The sequence below is a fragment of the Thunnus albacares genome, chromosome 13, assembly GCF_914725855.1.
Source record: "Thunnus albacares chromosome 13, fThuAlb1.1, whole genome shotgun sequence".
Classification (NCBI taxonomy): Eukaryota; Metazoa; Chordata; class Actinopteri; order Scombriformes; family Scombridae; genus Thunnus; species Thunnus albacares.
In genome coordinates this window covers 20,968,930-20,989,852 of record NC_058118.1, presented here as the reverse complement: position 1 = coordinate 20,989,852, position 20,923 = coordinate 20,968,930, and the positions used below count along the sequence as shown (strand labels likewise).

General features: G+C 39.2%; 1 protein-coding gene across 4 annotated transcripts in view; it reads left to right on the top strand.

Annotated features, from left to right (window-relative positions):
- Positions 1-20,923, top strand: part of fstl4 (follistatin-like 4) — a 236,831-nt gene that overhangs the window by 78,556 nt on the left and 137,352 nt on the right. For all 4 annotated transcript variants that reach the window (XM_044371293.1, XM_044371291.1, XM_044371292.1 and 1 more), the window contains one exon: positions 15,392-15,634. In XM_044371293.1, coding sequence (XP_044227228.1) covers positions 15,392-15,634 — 243 coding nt within the window. The remainder of the gene's footprint in view (positions 1-15,391; positions 15,635-20,923) is intronic.

Sequence of the window (20,923 nt, the reverse complement as noted above, 5' to 3'; positions counted from 1 at the left end):
TATTGTTTTATTGCCAACAATATTTACTTTTTAATACCAACACTGATAAAGTAAGATCCCACGAACATTTGTTATTGATGTATTTTTCATTTTACCGAGAAAATCACATTTAGATGTGAACTCAGGTCTTTTTCAAGCAGTTCTGTTTTTGTTGAGCATGCACACAGACAACTGCAAAAACAAGAGAGCATTCACACAAAAGCTCCATTAAGATAGCGCATGAATATTAGATAAATACACTCTATTACACTTTTTTTCATGCATGACAGTGAGGGATGTCTCCTCTATGTGGTTCTGCAGTCTGCTCTTGTGGTCCTTTGTGTGTACATGTGTGTGCATGTGTGTCTCCATGTGTATGTGTGTGTTCCTGAGTACGGAGTCATTTTCTCCATGGCTCTCCTTCATAAGATATTTACATGGACATCTATTATGGATTGTGATCTGATTGAAGCTGAGTGTTCCCATCTTGCCCCCTCTGTGAACTTGCCACACAAGCACCAGGTCTGAAGAAGCCAAATTCAGCCTAATTTTGGTCTCTGAAGCAAATTGAAGCACAAGTAAAATCCATGGTGTTTTGTACTTTCTTTCTTAGACTGTTTTGTTCATCCTGTGTTGTGTTTGAAATATTATCTCCATTGGTGAATATAGAGAATGTCTGTCTATGTGTGTTTGGCAAAAAAAAAAATGTTGTATCCTTTATTTTATGTTGCAGAATGTGTGAGCTTAGTTGTTCACTTCTATCCAGAGTTTCAGCACAAACAATGCCCTCGGCATTTCCACCAACAACAAGTCATATAGAGTTTGCAGCTTGTGTTAACTGTATTCCCTCCTTCAGATTTAACTGCTTAATCTAAATCCAACTTGGATGCACAGAATACCCACATCTCCAGGCAAGAGGCATATTTCTGGCCACATGTAAACACAGTGGCTGTTCCAATAAGCCCTAAATCCCTAATCCTCAACACATTGGGCCACCTCGCTCTCTCTGTCTCTGTTCACCTCTCCCTTTTTTTGCATTTTTTTTTTCTTATCTTCTCTTGCTCACAAGCGCTCTTGTCCTCATTCACCATCTCTTTCTGTCGCTACATCATTATGTCTCATGCTTGCAAGTGTGGTGGAAACGCCCACACACACAAACACACCCAAACACACACACTGACCGCTCAGTGGTTGTCCCTCAGATGCTTGGCATCCATTCGTTTACCAGCTGCCCTCCAGTCACCCCTCCCCCATTCCACCCCCCCCCCCCCCCCCCCCCCCCCCCATCTGATTTCCCCTGCACTCTCCATCCTTTTCTCTTTTTATCCCCCTCGCTGTTCCTTCCATCTCTCACACCACCCCTCTTCCTGTCTGTCACACTCTCATCTCTCTCTTTCTGTCCTCAACTCCTTGTCTCTTACCCTTCTCACTACTTTGTAAATCATGTTGTCCTCCCTTCTGCCTCTGATTTTCATCCACCCATTACCCACCTCCCACCTGTGTCACTCTTCATACACCCCAGCTCTCTCTCATCTCTGTGTCCCCCTCATTCTCCTTCATGTTATTTTCTCCTTCTCTTTTTGTAAAATGGGAAATCCAACATGGCGTTGTTGTCTTTGGACAACCGGTTTATGCATCAAAATGCTTTATAAAATGCTAAAATGTTTACTGCAATTCCAGTAAACTTCTAGATGAGGGGCCAAATGTACTTAATCTATATGATGTCATCAAAATTAATTTGCATACAAATGAGAAACAGGTGCAGCAAAGGTGTGAAGATTTACAGTTACAGTGTAAAATGTAACATTTAAACAATAAAATGTAAAGCAGTTTAAGGTGTATATGAAAGGTGCTAGCTAACTAGAAAGTATTTAGCTTACACTTCTACTGGGGCTGCATAATCCTCTACATTTTTCATTAAAATTATGTAAAATGTTTTATTCTGCTTCTTGATCAAGATCCTCATCAACACACATATAGTTGTCAAAGATAATCATGGGCTACCAGATTCTTTTCATTCCTGTAATCGTAAGGAAAACTTTTTTTTAAAAAATTTAGATATGCATTGAAAACTCAGTTTCATTAAAATCTGCTAAACTCTTGAGATACCCAGGCAAATCACAATTGGACCAAGTAATAAGAAACAGTAATAAACTAGGCATATGTCAAGTACTTTGATTTAGGGAGAAATAAAAAGTTGAACTGACAATATGAACCCAGCCCAATTCAAGCACTGGGGAGTTAGTCTAACCAGCCCAGATCCATCAAGGTCAGGTCGGGTCACGTTACTTGTCTCTTGTCCTCCCTCTCCACCTCTCTGTCCTGCTTTTAATTCACCTCCTCTTCCTCAAGCCTCTCCTCTAGTCCCTCTCCTCCCACTTCACTGGTCCCTTCCTTTGTTTGCTGTCTCCTTCCTCCTCCTGTCCTGCTGTCTCCTCTCACTTCTGGAGTAATGACAGCCAGCTGTCAACACCACACCAGCTCCCCTGACCACCGAGCAGACACGACAGCAGCACTGATGAGATCGCTCACTGAACGCCTCTCTGGGCAGAGCTCGGTCAGAGCTATTTTAGATGGTGGTTCTTCTGTTTTATTTATTCATTACCTTCCTTCTTTTGTTGTGGTTGTGTCTGATGTGTTTGTGTGCGTGTGTTTATTCATGTGTGCATGCCTGACTCCTTCTTGTTCTTTTTGGGTTTTTTTTCTCTTTCTGCCAATTTTAATCCAAAAAGAAAAACATATATCTGACAATTTTTCTCCATGATGCCTCTTGGGTACCTTGAGGCAAATCATCATTTAAACATTAGACTTGTCAGTTGTATAAGAGGGAAAAATGTTAATGTTTTATTTAGTACTTCTAATTCTGGGCTGCTCCGTTTGTGGCTCCATCTTTACCTGTCTGGTTTAGCATTGTCTCTATCAGGTGTGTGCTTGGGTTATTGCTGGTCATAAATATGACAGTTCACTTTGAAAGCACCAGGTGTGAATTTAATATCATGGTCATAGCAGTGATGGTGCAGTGAAAAGTTTATTATCTTAGAAACTCTGCTCTTTGTACTTGGGAAAATTACAAACTTTTCAGGTTAAATTTGATGTACTGAAACTTGAATTCTGTATGGAAGCAGAAGATTTGTGAGTGACTTTGACTATGACTAGTATTAAAAATGTTTACCAGAAATAATGATCAATCAGTCATTAAGAAAACTGGGAAAACTGTTGTTTGTTTGTTGTTAGTGCCGAGATACATATGCCAGTATCACTACACCTACACTACTGCTTCGTTGCAATTTGTGCCACTGCCATAGTGTGTCTGTGGGACTCAGCTGGAGGGATAAACACTGGTCTTCCCAAAGATATTCCTTCATTTGGTGTTTTGATGATGGTGGTGGAGAGACTGCTGTCTAACACATCTCCCATAGGTGCTCAATTGGGTTAGGGACAGCTCCCAGCTGTCAGTGTTGAAAGGCTTGGGGAGCCCTGCTTTTAAAACTGAGAGCTCTGTGGCAGATTTTAGTCCAGCTTTTAGCTTTTAGCACTCTGGGTCACTGTCTTTTTTTTTTTTACTTCACTGTATGATTCACAGAGACTCTAAAGGCCGATGCAGCCCTTCAGATTCCACCTAGTTTTCTGAAGTGCTTTCATTTCCAAGTTGAACCCTCTTTCTCTGTTTCATCCCGGGGTTTGTCTTTATCATCTTTCTCTTTCTGTTTCTTTTCATCCATCTCTCTGTGATGCCATTTACCTCTTATTCTTCTTAGTCTGTGCACCATGTCCAGTGTTATCAGGATGACAAAAGCACATGTCAGTGGTTTTATTTATTTCTGAGGAAGCACTCAATAGGAAATATTTTATAATCCAACTGGATTTAATAAAATTCTAGCATTATATTTTATATCGTTGGCTCCATGTAAAGACAATGGAAAGTTTCTTTTCCTTTCTTTCCATAAAATTAGTCATGTTTTCACTTATTACTTTATCACTTCGCAACATCCCCACCTCTGTTTTAAAGAGCCAAATTAATCTGTGTGTAATTGGATCAGTCTGATTAACTCTCCTTGTGGTGTTAGGTCTGACCCATCATTCATGTAAGTCTCTTTCTTCTACATTTGCTATTAAAACAGACATAAGGAGTAGACAGATATGGAACAAAATACTTTAAATTAATCTACCATATTACTGTATGCACTACACATCCTCCCACACTCTTGTGAGTGTGTGTTTCAGCATGACATGATTGGGAAATCAAAGGACCGAACAAACTTTGCAGCTGATAGAGATTTATACAGTATAAGACCACACAAGCTTTTTAGTGCTTAAGAGTCCTTGAGTCCTTAAGAGTGTAACGCTGCAGGCAGTTGAATGGTCTGTGTCACAACTCAGTAAAGACATTTTGTAACAATACACTAGCAAGGCAAGTGCAAACAAGCAAGTCTCACTTGTTTTATATACTGTCATGTATATTGTGACTACAGTCCAATACCATTACCATCAGAATAATGCTGCTTCAGTAATTGTGTATAAATGCCAGCCTGGTTTCTCAGCTGCTCATTCCCTGTAGCTGTGTTTATTTTATCGCCTCTCTTTAATGTCCAGACAAGGTGTTCAAGTGTGAGCATTGCACAGTCAATGGTGCTATAAACTGAAATTCCTTCACTGTATTATAACCTTTATGTAGTGCAATATACAACTTTGTCTCTAACCACAATGAGAAAAAGACCAACGACTTGATTCTTTTTTCTATATCTATTTGATCAAAAATAAATAAAAAAAATGTGAATAAATATATAAGAAAACAGAAGGCAGTTGTCATCTGAGACATACTCATCTTCATATTTATGCAAACATAAAAAAATCAATAGGGGATGTATTGCATCTATATCTGCACACAATTTTCAGTAATTCAGCATGATTACTGTACATCTGCCACTCCATCAACAGTCTGCATAGTTGCAAAGCTAGAGATGAGTTAAGGTAAAAAGCTCTATTCACACAGGACTAAGATGTGCTGATATTGTAAGAATAGTTAGATTAAAAATGCTTCAGAAGACATGTTCATGACCTTTTTTTTTTCTTTCTTTTTAAATATCTTCCTCAGACTAACACCAAGCAAACAACATGCTGCATTACAGTGCAATTTTATGTGTGCCATTTTAAATAGGAGGCTAGGATAAAATACAAAATTTGAAGTGTTAAATAATAAGCCCAATCAGTACATCTCTAATACACAACAGAACCATGTATGGAACTATTCTGCAGTCCTCTTCAACACTGTTAAGAGAATCATTTCCCTCTATCTGATGACTCTGTGCTCTTAGATAAGAATCCTGTTGTGGGAGTAATATTCTGGCCTTCTAAACGGACACAAAGGATTTAATTCAAAACACTATCTCTGTGTGAATAGCACATAAGCAGGCAAAGCCCACCCAACCGTGGAAGCTTTTACAAGCCGTGTGAGACGACATAGCCTCTTGATCTTCTCTCTCTCACCTTTGTGCCTCACCTCTGTGGCCTCTTACCCTATGGGGGCTATTAGTCATCTTGGCTGTGGGAGCAAGGCCATCGGGGGCGCTTAGTCTCTGTTCTCCCAGAACCCTGGAGGGAGGGAGGTGCAAGTGTAGCGTCAGCAGAAATACAGTATATACTGTAGAAAGATGTATAAATAGAGAGATAAATAGCAAGGGGTGAGAGAAAGATGAGGCTGAATATGGATCGAAAGGATTAAGATGTTGTTGATAATAAACAGGGGTGGAGCGTAGTGGGGGCATTACATGGGAAGGTTTCGCAGCTTTGAAAAACTGTATTTTTTTTTTAACAAGAAAAGATTTACACACACTGGAACACACTGCAGAATTCACCACCCATTTTCCTCGTCGCATGTTTACAGACACACAAACACAGACATGGAAATTTAATTTAGGTCTTGAAGATTGAGATCATATGGCTCCAAAGACTTGTGTATAGGACACAGGAGGGACGTTTCTTCTTTTCAAACGCATTCCATTTGTACAACACAGACTCCTGAGATATGGAGGGATTTTTTTTTTTCTCCAGGAGACATTATATTCCCCACACTGACATGCTCGCTCAAACCTAATGCAGAAAAATACATTTGAGAGCTTATTTCATCCCTGGCTATGCTGGCATTAATGTGAAAATATGAGTGTGGCAGCTGAAGAGGACTGATGCTCAAGCCTTATATTGCTCTAGCCTTAGTTTTACGTGCAGTTGGCGGTAAAATTGCAATAAATAATATGGCAGACTGTGAACCAGCTTCTCTGAGTCTTCAATCATAAGCAGCTACGTGGGCTTATTAAGTGTACTTTTCTATTACAGGCACATGCAGACATGTAAACACTTGCACACACATGCATACACCCCAATCAAAGTCAGGTAAGATACAGCAAAGCATACTCTAGAACTTAGATCCCTCTGGAGTTGGAGCAGATGGTGTGCAGCTAGCACGTAAAATTGCCATTTGTTTTCATGAACAAAGCATGGCACTCAGGTTAGTTTGTATTCAGTGTGGATTACTTACCGTATGAATGTTTGAATCTATGAATATGGATGCAAAAACATCATTGCATACAACTTAACCCGTAATTTAATTAAGTTCTGAATCAAATTATGTGTTTTCATTTAAAACAAGGGAAAATGTGTCAGTAGGATGAAAAAAAGTACATAATATAAGTGCTGTGAATTATCGTGCTTTATCACCTGGGCCTGCCCTGGTCTGTGACCTAGCCTATCGCCAATCATAAACAAAAAATTACCCACAAACCCCTAAAGAAATTGCCAACTATCTGCTGTGTAGAGGATTGTGTAGGGAGCCCCAGGTAGCAGCAGCAGTCACAGCAGCAGGGCTCTCCCAGGTCACTCTTTAAAGAGAACTGAGCCTCTCAATGGAGCAACTGCAGATACGCAGGGATCAGAACATCAATACAGGCCTATCTGCTGAACCGGCCAGATGAGCCCAGTGACATTTTGTCTGAGGCAGAGGCCGAATACTCTCATTCTGTATAGGCCAAGTTGGCCTTTCTCTCTGCAGCTCCATTACTGTCTGACAGTAATCTGTTTCACTAAATTACTTTTATATGAATTGTCATATTTAGTGTCAATGGGTGTTGCTGGTCCCTAATTTGTGTGTTTTGTATTTTATTTTGCTATCTTATCTCTCTCAATCCTTTACCTTTGTCTCAGTCCTCAGTTTTACTGATTTTGTCCATCTCTGCTTATTGTCTTTGGGTTTTTCCTTTCCCTTATCACTTAAAATTAATTCCCATTTAATTTTTGTCCCTCATTAGACTCAGTTTATCATTTTTCTGTTTTCTCTCATTCTCGTAAACATCCTCGACTTCATGACATTTTACTCTCCTCATAAACAGCAACAGCAGCAGCGACCAGCTCGGCGTTTCACTTGATTACTTCCATCTGCATCCCTCACAATCAATAATCTGGAAGGGAGGGGGGAGAGCAAGAGAAACATCGAGACAGGAGGAAAACAGAGTCAGCATGTGTTAATAAGGGACTTGACAAGTACACTTAATCAGCTATGACTACTTTCTTTGGTCTTACCATCAGCCATGCCTCTTCAGAAATCAGTGAAAGCTTCTCCACTGCTCAAGTTTTGGTCATGATGTCATCAAAGTTTAAAAATAGTCAGGGTTCAGTTTTTATAACTTTATTACTTGGGTTCATCTTTTACTGTGTGTAAATGAGTATTAAGGGAGATATTGATTATTTTCTGGTACTAGTTTATAAGAAGTAACACAGTAATGTCACCATAGTTTGAAACAAGTTCATATGTGCATATATTTGAATTTGTGTATAGTCTCTTTTTATGTCTAACTTCATAGATTTTTGTCTTTGGTAAACACTGAATGGTTTTCAGTGGTGAAAGAGCAGTGACGGGATATTATTTTACTGGCACATGTCAGCCTCCATCGGTAGGTAGTTGTGTGTGTGTGTGTGTGTGTGTGTGTGTGTGTGTGTGTGTGTGTGTGTGTGTGTTTGTCTTTCATAAGTGGGGCCTTAAGTTGGGTCCAAGCCCAGATGCCAGTCATTAACAGTTCATTCTCTGAATTCACATATCGGTAAAACTGTTCTATTAGTTGGCTGATTGAAATGGCTTTAGTGTCCATCCACTCAATCACGTGTAGTGAACACCAAGGTACTGGCTAACCTGCCATTAAGAAAGAGGTCATGGAGGTAATAGGTAATTTGAAGCACTTAATGGAGAAAAATGGCTTTGGTAGGAAGTTAATATTGAATGTAATTATCTTCTTAAGTTACTTCATGAAGTAGTATTGCTGTAGTTGTCTCTAGTGTCCAGAGTGAATCAGGAAGAGACATGATGTTTCAAAGTCAGGTTCACTTTCTGTCTTTGTTGTTTGGCTGTTATTAATTGTTATATGTTGGTTTTTAATTTACAACTAATTTAATCAACATTTAATTCTTGTTGTCTAAGAAAATTGTTGCCATGTTCCTTTATTATCTGACAGCTTAGAAACTTAAATATTTAACCCCTACTACTACTATTACTACTTGTGTTCAGCTCTACTATACATTGCTATGTGCTGAATTTGGCAAAACAGAAACACCCAAATCATCAGCAGGATAACTTGTGTATGCTGAGGAAGTGCCATCTTACCAAAAAGTCTGCTAGTGCTGTGCTAGTTTGTCAGAAATCTGTTTACAGTGAAGACACACAAACACATGATTTAATAAAGAAGCCTCTCAATAATTTCATTTGGAACAACCATCATCTCATATGCTGCACACAGTGCAAGTAGTTTCCCACACAACAGGCAAGCACAGTAAGGAGATGGTTACCTTGCTGAGTAGTTGGAGGTGTGCAGCTGGTTGCCTGTAACTCTTCACTATGTCTGCTTGTTCTATTATTCCCTTGCAAAAACTGAAAATGATGTGCTTACAAAAAAATGCAGAAAATCGCTTGTTTTGGAGATGCGTTTTTGATTAACAATCGTGGTTAGGGCTCACTTAGGTGACAAATCTTTAAAAATGTGTTTCCTGTGGCTGCATCACAATAAAATCTACCGGGTTAATGTTTTTAATGTGAAGCTGCAGCAGAAGGAAATGTTCATTTTGCATCAGCGGTAGCTTAACATTGTTGTGATATGGCTATAGGCGTGTGGAAACAGTCAGGAACAGACTGCTATCAATGTCAGTAATGCTGAATTACATGCTGCATTGTTCCCTGTGACTCCCCAGTGCATGAGAAGGCAATTTGAATGCAGTAAAGGAATGGCAGACTACACAACTATGAAAACTAGGATACAGAGAGATGATAACAGAATGTAAATACAGTGAATGGCTATTGCAGAAAAAATGCTAACTATGAATGGCACAGGGGTTCGATTTTACAAATAAATAACTTCAAACAAGCTATCCCACACCTGCCAATATTTAGGTTTCAAAAATCGGGAGTTTTTTGTAACTGTAAGTGCAACAAAACCTTTGCAAGTAGAAAGCCAATAAGTACTTTATCAAACCACTTGTTCAACAAGCATAAACATGTAGAAAGGTAATATTTTCAACTACTTTGCCTGCAGTGTCCCATCCTCCGCTGGTATGTTTTACATAACCACAGCACATCACAACGAAAGCTGTCTGTAAGTAGCCTAACTGTTTATCTGAATTTGCCACATTTCTCAACACTTGGCAAATTCTTGTAACTTAGTTACTGGCTGAGACAAACCAGTACCTCCTCCTCTCTGCCTGCAGTACTTACAGGCAGTGAATCATGTCAGCAGCAAAGAGAGGAGGACAGAGGACAGGAAAGATTTCCTGTGCAAACAGCAGCTGTGCTTACACACTGTACAGTACCAGAAACAGGTTGTAATAATGAAAAGGAAGACCTATGAAATCAGGAGATTAACGGGAGTAATTACCAATCAGGAGCACAGCGGGAGAAAGGTTTAAAATAGGGAGACTCGTAAAAATCGAGAGTGCTGGCAGGTTTGCTATCTGGACATTAAAGCCAATGAATTGTGCAGTAGGTCTCATTTATTTTGATAGGTGAATATCACTGTCATTGTTGATGGTGTGTTTCAGATCATAGTAGTGAACATATCCTTAATGTTAGGCTGAAGGAATTGTCCAATTCTAATAATTAGAATATATTAGATATTAAATCAAACATCTGTGATTTCAACTAAAGGATGCTCTTAAAAGAGTTGGAAAGATATTTTTAAAAAAAAAAAGTAAATTCTTAATATAAAATATGAGCAAAAACATTATGTCAAGGATCACTATAAAGATTGTAGTTCATTCCATCTCCAGTTATTTGTATTCCAGTTTCCATACTCTGCATTGTAGCTTTTTTGGTACAATGCAGCAAAATAGACAGTCTTTTCTTATCTGTGTGTATGCCACAGCATATCTCACCTAGCACCAAGGGCTGCTGTTGTCCATTGATATTCCAGCTCAGCGTGCATGTCAGAAGCGCTTTGTCCGACTGCGTGGCACAGGGGAGACAGTGTTTGACGGCGCATCTCTGAATTTAATTATCTACAGCTGCTTCAGAGCAAATAGAATGATCTGTAGGATCAGCAGAGGTGACAGCGCTTTTCTACATACAAAATAAAAATAAACACAAGTTCTTCATACACATGTGCGTGCATGCTACAGAAGTGCAGTGATAAGACAACACAAGGACACTTTTGGGGCTGAACCACATCTAATGAAAGCTGTCTGCTGGCAAAAAATGTTCACTTTCTGTTTCTGTAAATGTCACATACTGATATCCTGAAGGGTTTGTGACTGCAGCTTCTGTGTTTCCATGGATAAGGGCAGTTTATAACATGGTAGTGCTGCAAGCAGCAAGTCCCACATCAGCAGGGCAAATGTTCTTCCAGTCTGATTAGTGAGAAGCTCAGCAGTGTCCCTCTATCTCTCTGAGGAGAATATATCAAAAACAACAACCTCTCCCTCTGTGGAGCTGGATAAAATACAAAATAAAGTTTGTTGTGACTTACTTTAAATGTTAAAGGGATTTAAAGAGCTTGAGAGTTTAGTCTCAGGTATAAATATATTGAGGCATATTTTAGTTGCTAAATAGAGTGAAGAGACATGTTCTGACTCTCTTTATCTCTGGCTGTGTGTGTGCTGAGTTTGTTATGCAAACGTGCTGTACAGTGCATATGTGACTGCGTGCATTCAGATTGTATGCCTCGCTCTGGATTCAAATTACCAACGGCTTCATCACAATGACACAGCGAGGGCTGAGACTGACAAGATTGTAGCTTCTCCCAACAAATGAAAAGGCAGTCAGTCAGGCAGAGAGCCGTGCTGTGCCTCCAGTTATGCTCTCATCCACTTAGACTTACATAAAAGGAAATGAAAGGGGGAAACTTATCTTTGTCTGTCGAAAAATGTCAGAAAGATAAGGCAAAATGGTCTTAATACTTTGCACAAATCCCTCATGTTCCCAAGTAATTATCGACAGAGTTCCTTGCAAAACATGTCCTGGAAATCTCTGATTATAGTGGACAATGCCTGGTCTCAATTTCCCTAAAGCCCAACAGAGCTCAGCATGAAACGGGTATTGACAAAGAGATGGAGGAAAGAGACACAGAGAGAGAGAGTATACACATGCATAACAAAATAAAGAGAAAAAAGACAGAAGACCCAAAGAAGAATGAATACGAGTGACAGGAGGCAAGGCTTGACACCGGATGGTCAGCCTGGCATTGTCTTGGCACCGCAGAGCACCGGAACTTGTAAGAGCCATTTATAAACACTGTGCCGGCAGCTTAGACAGAGAGGATTATCAAACGACACTTTTAGCCTCTTAAACAAGCCACAATTGCAGCCAACATGGTCCAAAAGAGTGCGAGACAAAGGACTTACAGCGGGGATGAGCATGAGCACAAGGACTTAGCTAAATGTCAGACAGCTTGTTTATTGTAAATGTAACTTTTATGCACTATTGTTTCTGTTGTTCATGTACTCTTTTCTCTGAACAAAATGGGAAAGGATGAGGGGACTGAAGGAGTGAAAGGACAGGCAGGGAGGGAGAAAACATGAGGAAGAAGAAGAAGAAGAAGAAGGAAGAACAGCCACTGGTGGGTAACTGCCGCTGGACGGTTGTTGCAAAGCGTTTAATCTCCCACGCTTGGAGAATACAAACGATCTTGTAATCGTCCCCGACCTTGACATGAACAGCAAGGTCGCAGGGGAGCCGGGCTATTTTGCATTTCCCACAGATGCTTTGCCGAGACACGCGGAACAATTAGTAAACTGGATAAAAAGGAATTGAGTCTGTCTTAATCTCCTCCTCATGCCCCTCCCCACCACTCCCCCCATGCTCCCCTCGGGGCAGTTACCTGGTACACCCCCAACCACTCAGCTTCCCCTAGCAGATTCCTAACATTTAATTATGATAAAGGCGTAGTCAACGCTACCAAGTCAGGTCAGACTGCACATGCCTGTGGGCTGTGCGTTTCTTCTCTGAGTGTGGGGGTTGCAGCTATTGATTATTTTAAATATTAAATATGTTCAATTTACAATTATATGAGAAGCAAGTGTAAGAAAAGCAGATACTTTTTGCTTGATAAATGAAATGTCAGCAGTTTCTGTGTGTGTATTTGAAAATATTTATGAAGAATGAGCAATCTTTGTTGACAAGCACAGATGATGTGCATTGGACAGTGACTGAGTGCGAGAGTGTAGGCTTGACTGCACACTGACATCTCAAACTGAGTAGGAGGGTGCTAGTGTATTAATGTGTGTTTAGTGTGTATGTGTGTGTGCTTGTGTGCCTCTGTGCATCAGCCCTGGAATTGCCTTTATGTTATTAAGGGACTTTTGTCCTCCGACAACAGCACATTACCTCCATTATTGAATATGCTGAGAGTTGAGATATGATTATACTCCAGGCAGATTCAATTTCTGTTTTCAACAGTTTGATTATAAAAGCTTAGACTAGGGTCTTTTAAGTTAAGCCAGTATGGTTTTAGTCTTATTCCACAGAGAGATAATAAAACTGACCCCTTCTCAGCATCTTAGCTCAACCTCAAAACAACATCAACACAAGGCTGCATATTCATTTCCTTGGAATGGTGATACCTTCACTATGTCCAATAAATGAAATGTAATGTTACAAGCAACAACTTCAGATTTTCTTTTGCTTGTTTGCTTTTTTTGCCGTCAGAGTTATGCTTTCATTTTCACTGTTTTATAGTGTTGCTCTCCACCTTGACATTCATGTGGTGCAGTTTGTTTCTGACAGTGCTGCAGACAGCCTTCACCTCCTTTTAAGGTTTGCCCTGGTTTCCATGGCAAATAATAGAGCTTGTTAACATTAAAGATAAAAAAAACAAACGAGAGAATACTTGAAACTTTAAAAGAAAAAGTGCTAAAACTCAACTGGGTCAGTTAAGGGCAAAACTTTGCTTTTAGACCGAAACTCCAAGTTTTTATTTAATCTTAAATTTCAAAGGATGAACACTGTGTTACAGGCCTGTAATAACTTGAGGTTTCAAAGTATTGTAACAGCTTTTGACATTTGTATATTCTGTAACAGCACTGAGAGTTTGACTGGGAGCTCAGGGGTGAAGGAGAACTCTAATGGGTGAATTTACTTGTCTCCCTACAGCCACGTGTAGAACAACACTGTCATATAAAATTTATGAGCACAAAAAATACACAGCTGTCTTTAATCTTTTTTTTTTTTTTTGAAAGGCTGAACTGGACTTTCACCTCTGCCAATTAATTCAAACACAATGAGGGTGCCTGCATGGGAGTTCTTCATGTTGTAGTGTGTAAACACTGTAATGTGTAATTTTTTACTATTGGCATTTGCCAATTTATTATTATTGGCATTTGATGCACCAAATGCGCTGTTTGTACCTTTTTTTTAGCATGTAGTCTTCATTACAATAACCCCAAGGCACATGGACTCCATGGACTCCAACCCTCAGATCAAAACAAGAGAGGGGGGTCCAGGTCAAGCTCATGGAGTCAGGAAAGATCAATCTAAGGTGTAATGTCTGGCAGGATCAGCAGCTTTTTGACTTGTTTTAAGTGCAAAATAGATTAAATCAGGTGGAAGAAGCAAGGTGTCCTAGGCAGGGAGTGGCGATGATGGGGATGCTGGCGTGTGCATTTGTGCATGCATGTGTGTGTAGAGCAGGTGCAGGAACAAGCAGTGGTTGTTGTGATGGCGGTGAACTGTGTGAATGTGTGTGTTGATGAGGGTTAGAGTAGGTACAGTATAAGGTGTGATCTCTATCTTTATTTTCTAGGGCATTTATACACACACGTATGCATATCTGTGTTTGTATACAGATGTACACATGTATGTGTAAATGAGAGCTGAGAGGTGTTAATAAGGACACCTGGCTGTTTGATTTGTAGGGAGTTTGTTTTTTTTTTTGTTTTTTTTAAACTTTCTCCTTGTTAGCACAGTCTTGTACCTATGATCGGGACTGGAGGTGTTTCTGGTGCATATAATTTGTATTGTATCATTTGTCTTGCTACTGTGTTGATTCCTTTGTCTTACTACAGTCACATATTTAATGCGGTATTTATTAAATCAGGATGACTTTAAGCCTTGATTTTCAGTAAAGCAGAGGATACTGTATTTCAGAAAATAAATAAAATAAGATTTTTGTACTTATACAGTGGATTTACTGTCAAATATACAGTTGTAAGTGTTTTCATAGAATTAAATCCTACTCCTCACTGGTCCACAGTTTTGTTCTTTGTTTTTTTAAATGATGACATAGCACCATTTGAACAAGACATTCAGAATTTCCCCTAGATGTGATGTGATATACCAGTATAATATTGATATTCAGTATCTAACCTTTCTATTAAGGGTGTATATTAAGTTTGCATATTGCTGTTGCAGATAAGGTCTTTGGTTGACCAGCGGTTATCACTGACAGGAAAGTGGGTGAGGCCCGTGATACTGCCCGCCAGTCTGAGTCCTTCATCATAAATTATACTATTGTAATGTAATTGAACAATGCTATTGTTATTGAACCCCTACGCTGGACATCAAACAAAGTTTAGTCGCACTGAACAGCCACTAGTGACAAATAGTCACAGATTCATGGACCTACATGGAGGTCGGCCAATGAATGAATGGTTCATTGGTTGTTGTTTAGGGGACAGTTTATGTTGTTTCAGTTTTGGTATGATGCTTCCTGTGCACAAAGAAGATTTCTTGCAACTAACTGTGCAGCGCTAGACACCATTATTTTATTGTCAAATAGGCTGCTTGGTATGAATCACCCAGGATATAATGCTATTGTCTTTCTAAGCCCAAAATTTGTGATCTCTGTTGACTAGACAGGTGTATTTTAGTTTTGCATTGTGGAACTATCTTATACCTGTCTTTGTGACTGTTTCAGAAAGTCTTTTTTGCTCTCTTGTCTTGCCCTTCCAGCCCTTTCCGACCCAGATGGAGGCCCCTGTCGGAGGACCTACTGCGGACGGGGCCGACAGTGTGTGTTAATGGCAGAAACCGGTCGGGCTGAGTGTGTTTGCCAGGAAAAATGCCGGCCCTCCTTTGTGCCAGTGTGTGGCTCAGATGGCAGGTTCTACGAGAACCACTGCGAGGTTTACCGCACCGCCTGCCTGCAGAGGAGACGGATCTACGTGGTGCACAGCAAAGACTGCTTCTTTAAAGGTACTGCTCGGCTGTTTCACTGAAACACTGACACTCCAGAGGGATGTTACACACTGTAGAAAACATTTAGTTAAACAACTTATTTGAACCTTACACCAGCAGCATGTTTAGAAAGGGATATCTTGTTACGATTATGATTTTAAAATGAAACAGAGGAAGTCTGTCTGTCAAACCTATGATGTGATGAGTACAGGTGGTTGTCGAAATTAAGAAAGTAGTTTTTCTTTCAATCTGTCTTTCACATTGCTTTAAAACTCTAAAAGCTTTGCGCTCTGGTTGTATTTGACGAACAATGGCCTCTTTCTGCTTTTTGCCAGCAAATTTCTTGCTAAAGGCTACATTGCCTTGGTCATGTTTGTTTACAGTAGTTATACTGTTTGCTCAAAATGTGTTGGTGATTTATTGATGTTAAAAGGTTGCATGCAGCCCCTTTAATTGTGTATTAGAAATTAAAGTCTATTAGAAATTAAAGTTTTAATAAATTGAATTTCATATTACTCCAGCTGTTTTATGAAAAAAATAATGTGATTCAAGAAAATTACAGAAATTGAGATGGACTGATATCAAGCGCAATTATTACACCACTCTGGTTTTCTTCTTTAACTTGCCTTAAGAACAAAAACAGACATTAAGAGTTAGTAAACATCACATAGGTTTTCAATTTAAGATTTTCACTTATTTTTTCAGTGCAACTGCTGCTGTACCACAATAAGAACACAGTGATGCTGCACAGCGATTGTTTGTCTTTGATGTCTGACAGCTTCACAGAGTATGATACAGGTTAACAATTTTGATGCTTTTTGAGAGAAGATTGCCCCAAAATGTTGTTCTGATACCTGTGAAGCATACTTGAAGGCTGCAGTGAGGCTTTGACTTCAGCATGATGTTGACACATTTAAACAGAAACAGAGTTGTACAGACAAACAAAGCAATGGTTTTGTAGCACGTTGCCATCTGTCAAACTCCAGTCACAAGCATCAATCACTGATGAAATCTTGCTGTTTCTGTCAAACACCTATTCAGTCGAGATGAAAGAATGAAATCATTTGTAGCTCAGCACTGAAGGCTGTGGCTCAGGGTCAAGTTTGTCGTCTAGCAATAGCTAAGCACTGACATTGGCACTGAAGACAGTCAGCATTTTTATCAGGCGCTGTATTCATCCCCTCTGTGTGGTCTGCTGCTGTAATTGTGCTCCTTTCAATTTAAGTCAGCATACTTACTTGGCACTTGGTCCTAATCACAAACACTGGCATCTAAATCATGTATAGTGGCACCCTAAAAGTTGATTTAATGATCAGTCTTAGAATTTTAATGATTAGTTTTGATTCAAAAGGTAAACTATGTTAGAACACTGCAAAGATATAATTAACAGCGTTTTTTTTCCAATAATCTAAATGTCTGCTGTTATAAACCAGATTTTGAGTTGGTGCTCATGCTAAAAGTTGTACATATAAATTTATAGTGTATGTCCACAAATACAGTCTAACCTCTGAGACAGTCCTCCCCTCTACTACCTGTACTACATTAATATTCTGACACTCACAGTTCACCACTAACAGGTTACTGTGGATCACCAGTCCTCTATAGTAAATCATTTAAGTCTTCAGTCCTTGACTTGATCACTCATTAGCAAAAGTGCACTCTCAGCATGAACAGGCAGCATTATTATCCAGCTTCATCATGACTTCAATTTAAAGGTAACAGGACTAGGTAAGGCTTCTGCACATTTTAAGTATTTACACACACACACAAACAACATTATTTTTCAACCAGGATTGGTTGACAGTCACTTTCAAATACTACCAGTGTATGCAAATAATGCATGCGTATGCACAGCACACCTGTTGGCATCTCCTCATCCTTAAATGTTGTTTTCCAGGTCAGACTAGTATTAAACGTCTTTTATAATTCCTCAGGGTGTGGATATTAAAATAGAAAGTAAGGCTCTTGTTATTTTGAGTGCATGATTTCCATTCAACACAGCACTAAAACACACACACACACACACATACATACACACACACAAACATGACAGCACTTTTATTCATGTCACATTGTGGAGGAAAGAATTCCTGGCAGACACCACCTTGTATAGCTCATCCACATTAAGGATGTTCAGTCGGAACATTAGGCCTAAACACGAGATGTCTGAATGCAAACCAGCAGTACATGGAAAAATGTTGAAAGTCAGTCAAATGTCACAGGAATCGTGTGTGTGTGTGTGTGTGTGTGTGTGTGTGTGTGTGCATCTCTATGTAGATGGGAAGTAGTTATTGCACCTGACACACAAAGACATAATTTGAAGGAATGACTTATAGTGCTGTGCTAGAGCCATTATTCACATTTTTTTGTTTTTTAGTATAAATAGCAAAGGGAGCATCCCTGCTGATATGGCTGAAACTCTCGGAAATAACAAAACATCCTGGTTTGAAGCCTATTTAAGTGTCAGTATTTCAATATTCAGGTGCCAATAAATAGTCATTAAATAGGTCACCATAAAAATACTAAAATCCATCTATCTGCTACAATAATTGCACGGGCATAACACAACAATACTGTATAGACAAACTGTTATTTCTCACTTTATTTTTATCATTGGTGTGCCATTGCTGTGTGCTGTGTGTTCACTTACTGAATAAAGAGTAGATGAAACTGCATTTTCTCCTTCCTTTTGAACGCATTGATTTATTTTCTTTCAGTTTCTTTCTTTTTTTGTTCTTTGATTATATATTTTGGGATCCATTTTTAAGAGCCTAGAGCTTATTAAATGCTAGATGGCGACAAAAAAAAAATCTTAGGCTCAGAGAACAAGATCCATGCATATAAAAATTGATATCTTAGGCCCCACAGTTATGTATTAAGCCATGTGGCAAAAATCTTTTAGGCTTTTTTTGGTAATTTAGCTTTCAAATTTGATAAACCTAAAAGCTCTGCTGTGAAAGCCAATTTACTTTAGCTCAGGGGTATGGCCAAAGTCACAGTCTCGAATCTGGCAAACACTTTTGCATGCTTTCATCTCATCATATCTAGATTATTGTGATTCACTGTTCACAGCCAGTTCAAAACTCGCCACTCAAGCAAAAGAAAGAGGAACTACATATGTCATGTCCTCACCCCACTTCACTGGCTCATACTTCGAATGGGTCACCACATACCTGAATTTGTCATCTCCTCTATATTTTCCTTATCGTCAAAAAATCCCATGAAAAAACCAAAACCAACATTGCTTTTAGTCTGTCTGTTAATAGAGTTGTGAAGTGGGGGGAGCTTTTTCGGGCGCATCTGGTTCTGGAAGTAAAAATCCCATTCAGTTTTTCCATAGACAATGTTATGTGACTCACAGTTTGAGCACTTCTACAGCTTGGATCAATATGAAACTCTCCTGGTTAAATCATAAGTACTAAAGATGTAAAAGATGCTTTAGAAAATATCTGGTTCTTTAATAAAAAGTGGAAGGTCGACTCCCAGGACGACTCCCAAGGTGCATTTCAGCAAGTAACAGCCAATCACCAAACTTAAAAATTCAGTCATGTGTGTCATGTGAGTAAACTGATTTTACAATCTAAGGAGTCAATCAGTTAACTTTAAATTGCTTGGTCACTTTTGAGTGAATTAAGCAACTATAGCTAGCTTCAGCTGCAAAGCGTTTTGAATTCATTAAGTTCTGATTCGCACCCATGGCCATTTCTCCATAGCAACGACAGCTGAGGCACATGGGTATTGTAGTATTCTTAGGCATCCGCCATGCCAAAATCCCAGACAAAATGTTATTTCTCAGAAACCAAGTTGAAATAATTGAAACTGGTGGTCATAATATAATCCTATAGAGTCTTTACTTTCTTTGTTTAGTAATATTAAGGAAATCATTTAAAGAAATATTTGAAATGGGAATACAGAATCAGCAAAACCACTTCCAGAACCAGTGACCTCTCCCACTTTGCAACTCTATGCTGAGACTCTCTGGGGCGGCTGTGACTCAGGAGTTCAGGAGCCAACTCAGGAGCGGGTCGTCCACTAATCAAAAGGTCGGTGGTTCGATCCTCAGCTCCTCCAGTCTGTATGTCAAAGTGTCCTTGGGCAAAATACTGAATCCTGATGACTGCACTGTTGGTGTGTGAGTGTTTGTGAGTGGCTGAGCATAGAAACATTGTGGTGTGCTGTATCACTCCTGATTAGCAGGTTGGCTCCTTGCATGGCAGCCTGTGCCATCAGTGTATGAATGTGTGTGTGAATGGGTGAATGTTGGCATGTATTGTAAAGTGCTTTGACTGGTCGATAAGACTAGAAAGGCACTATATAAATGCAGTCCACTTACTGTCTGACTTCTCCAGCCTCAGCCCCAAGCCCATTGGTTCTTACAAAAAACAGAAAACTTTTAAAATAGGTCACAAATAGTGTTTCTTTTTTATGTTAAGTAATTTCCTTAAATAGTTGGGCAGCTATAGAGCTGTAGCCTAGCTTTTAGCAAAAAAGAGTAAAACAACAAACAAAAAAAACTGTATTTATTGGGGATTTTCAGGCAGGATTTAACTCTAGTGAGTATTTATGGCAGCAGGACAGTCTATGTAGGATTGACTCAAAATAAACACCAACAGTGAGGCTCACCAATGTGTTTTAATAGTTTTTGGACAAAATTCATGGCACAGAGTGATAAGCTATATCAGGCTTTGGCTACACAAGCAAGACTTTGGTCTTTTCTTGTGATTTGTTGACATTAACAAATATACAGAGTATCACCAGCTTTATCCTTAAGCTCAAATGTGACAGTGTATATGTCAGAAATCACTTGGTCACTCATTCACTACTCCCTATAAGAGACAGTCAGTAGTTTATTAAATAGAGAACAGTAATGTGAGATTTTGCACCAGGTTTCATTTTAAATCTATGATGTGTAGTTTCATTAGTTGCACAATAGGTATGGTAGGCCTTCCAAGTAGTAGTTACATCATCATTTGAACAGCCCAGTATCCCAGGAGTTACATCTTTATTGGATAATTACATACTCATGATTTATGTCTAATACCACCCCAACCTCTGCACACTTGAGATGGTGGATGGGCATGTAGTTTTTCATTTTTATTACCAGTAACTATGCTCCTTCTCTAACCTTAAGTGTTTTAGTTCATTAATCGTAACTGTACCTTAACCATAGTTTATTTGCCATAAACATGATCTTCCCTTGACCTTAACCATACTGTATTTGCCAAGTGCTGATTTTGTAGAAAGCATAAAAATGTTGGCATAGGACATAAAAAGCCATTATCACCCAATGTAATCTGGGGTTTTGCA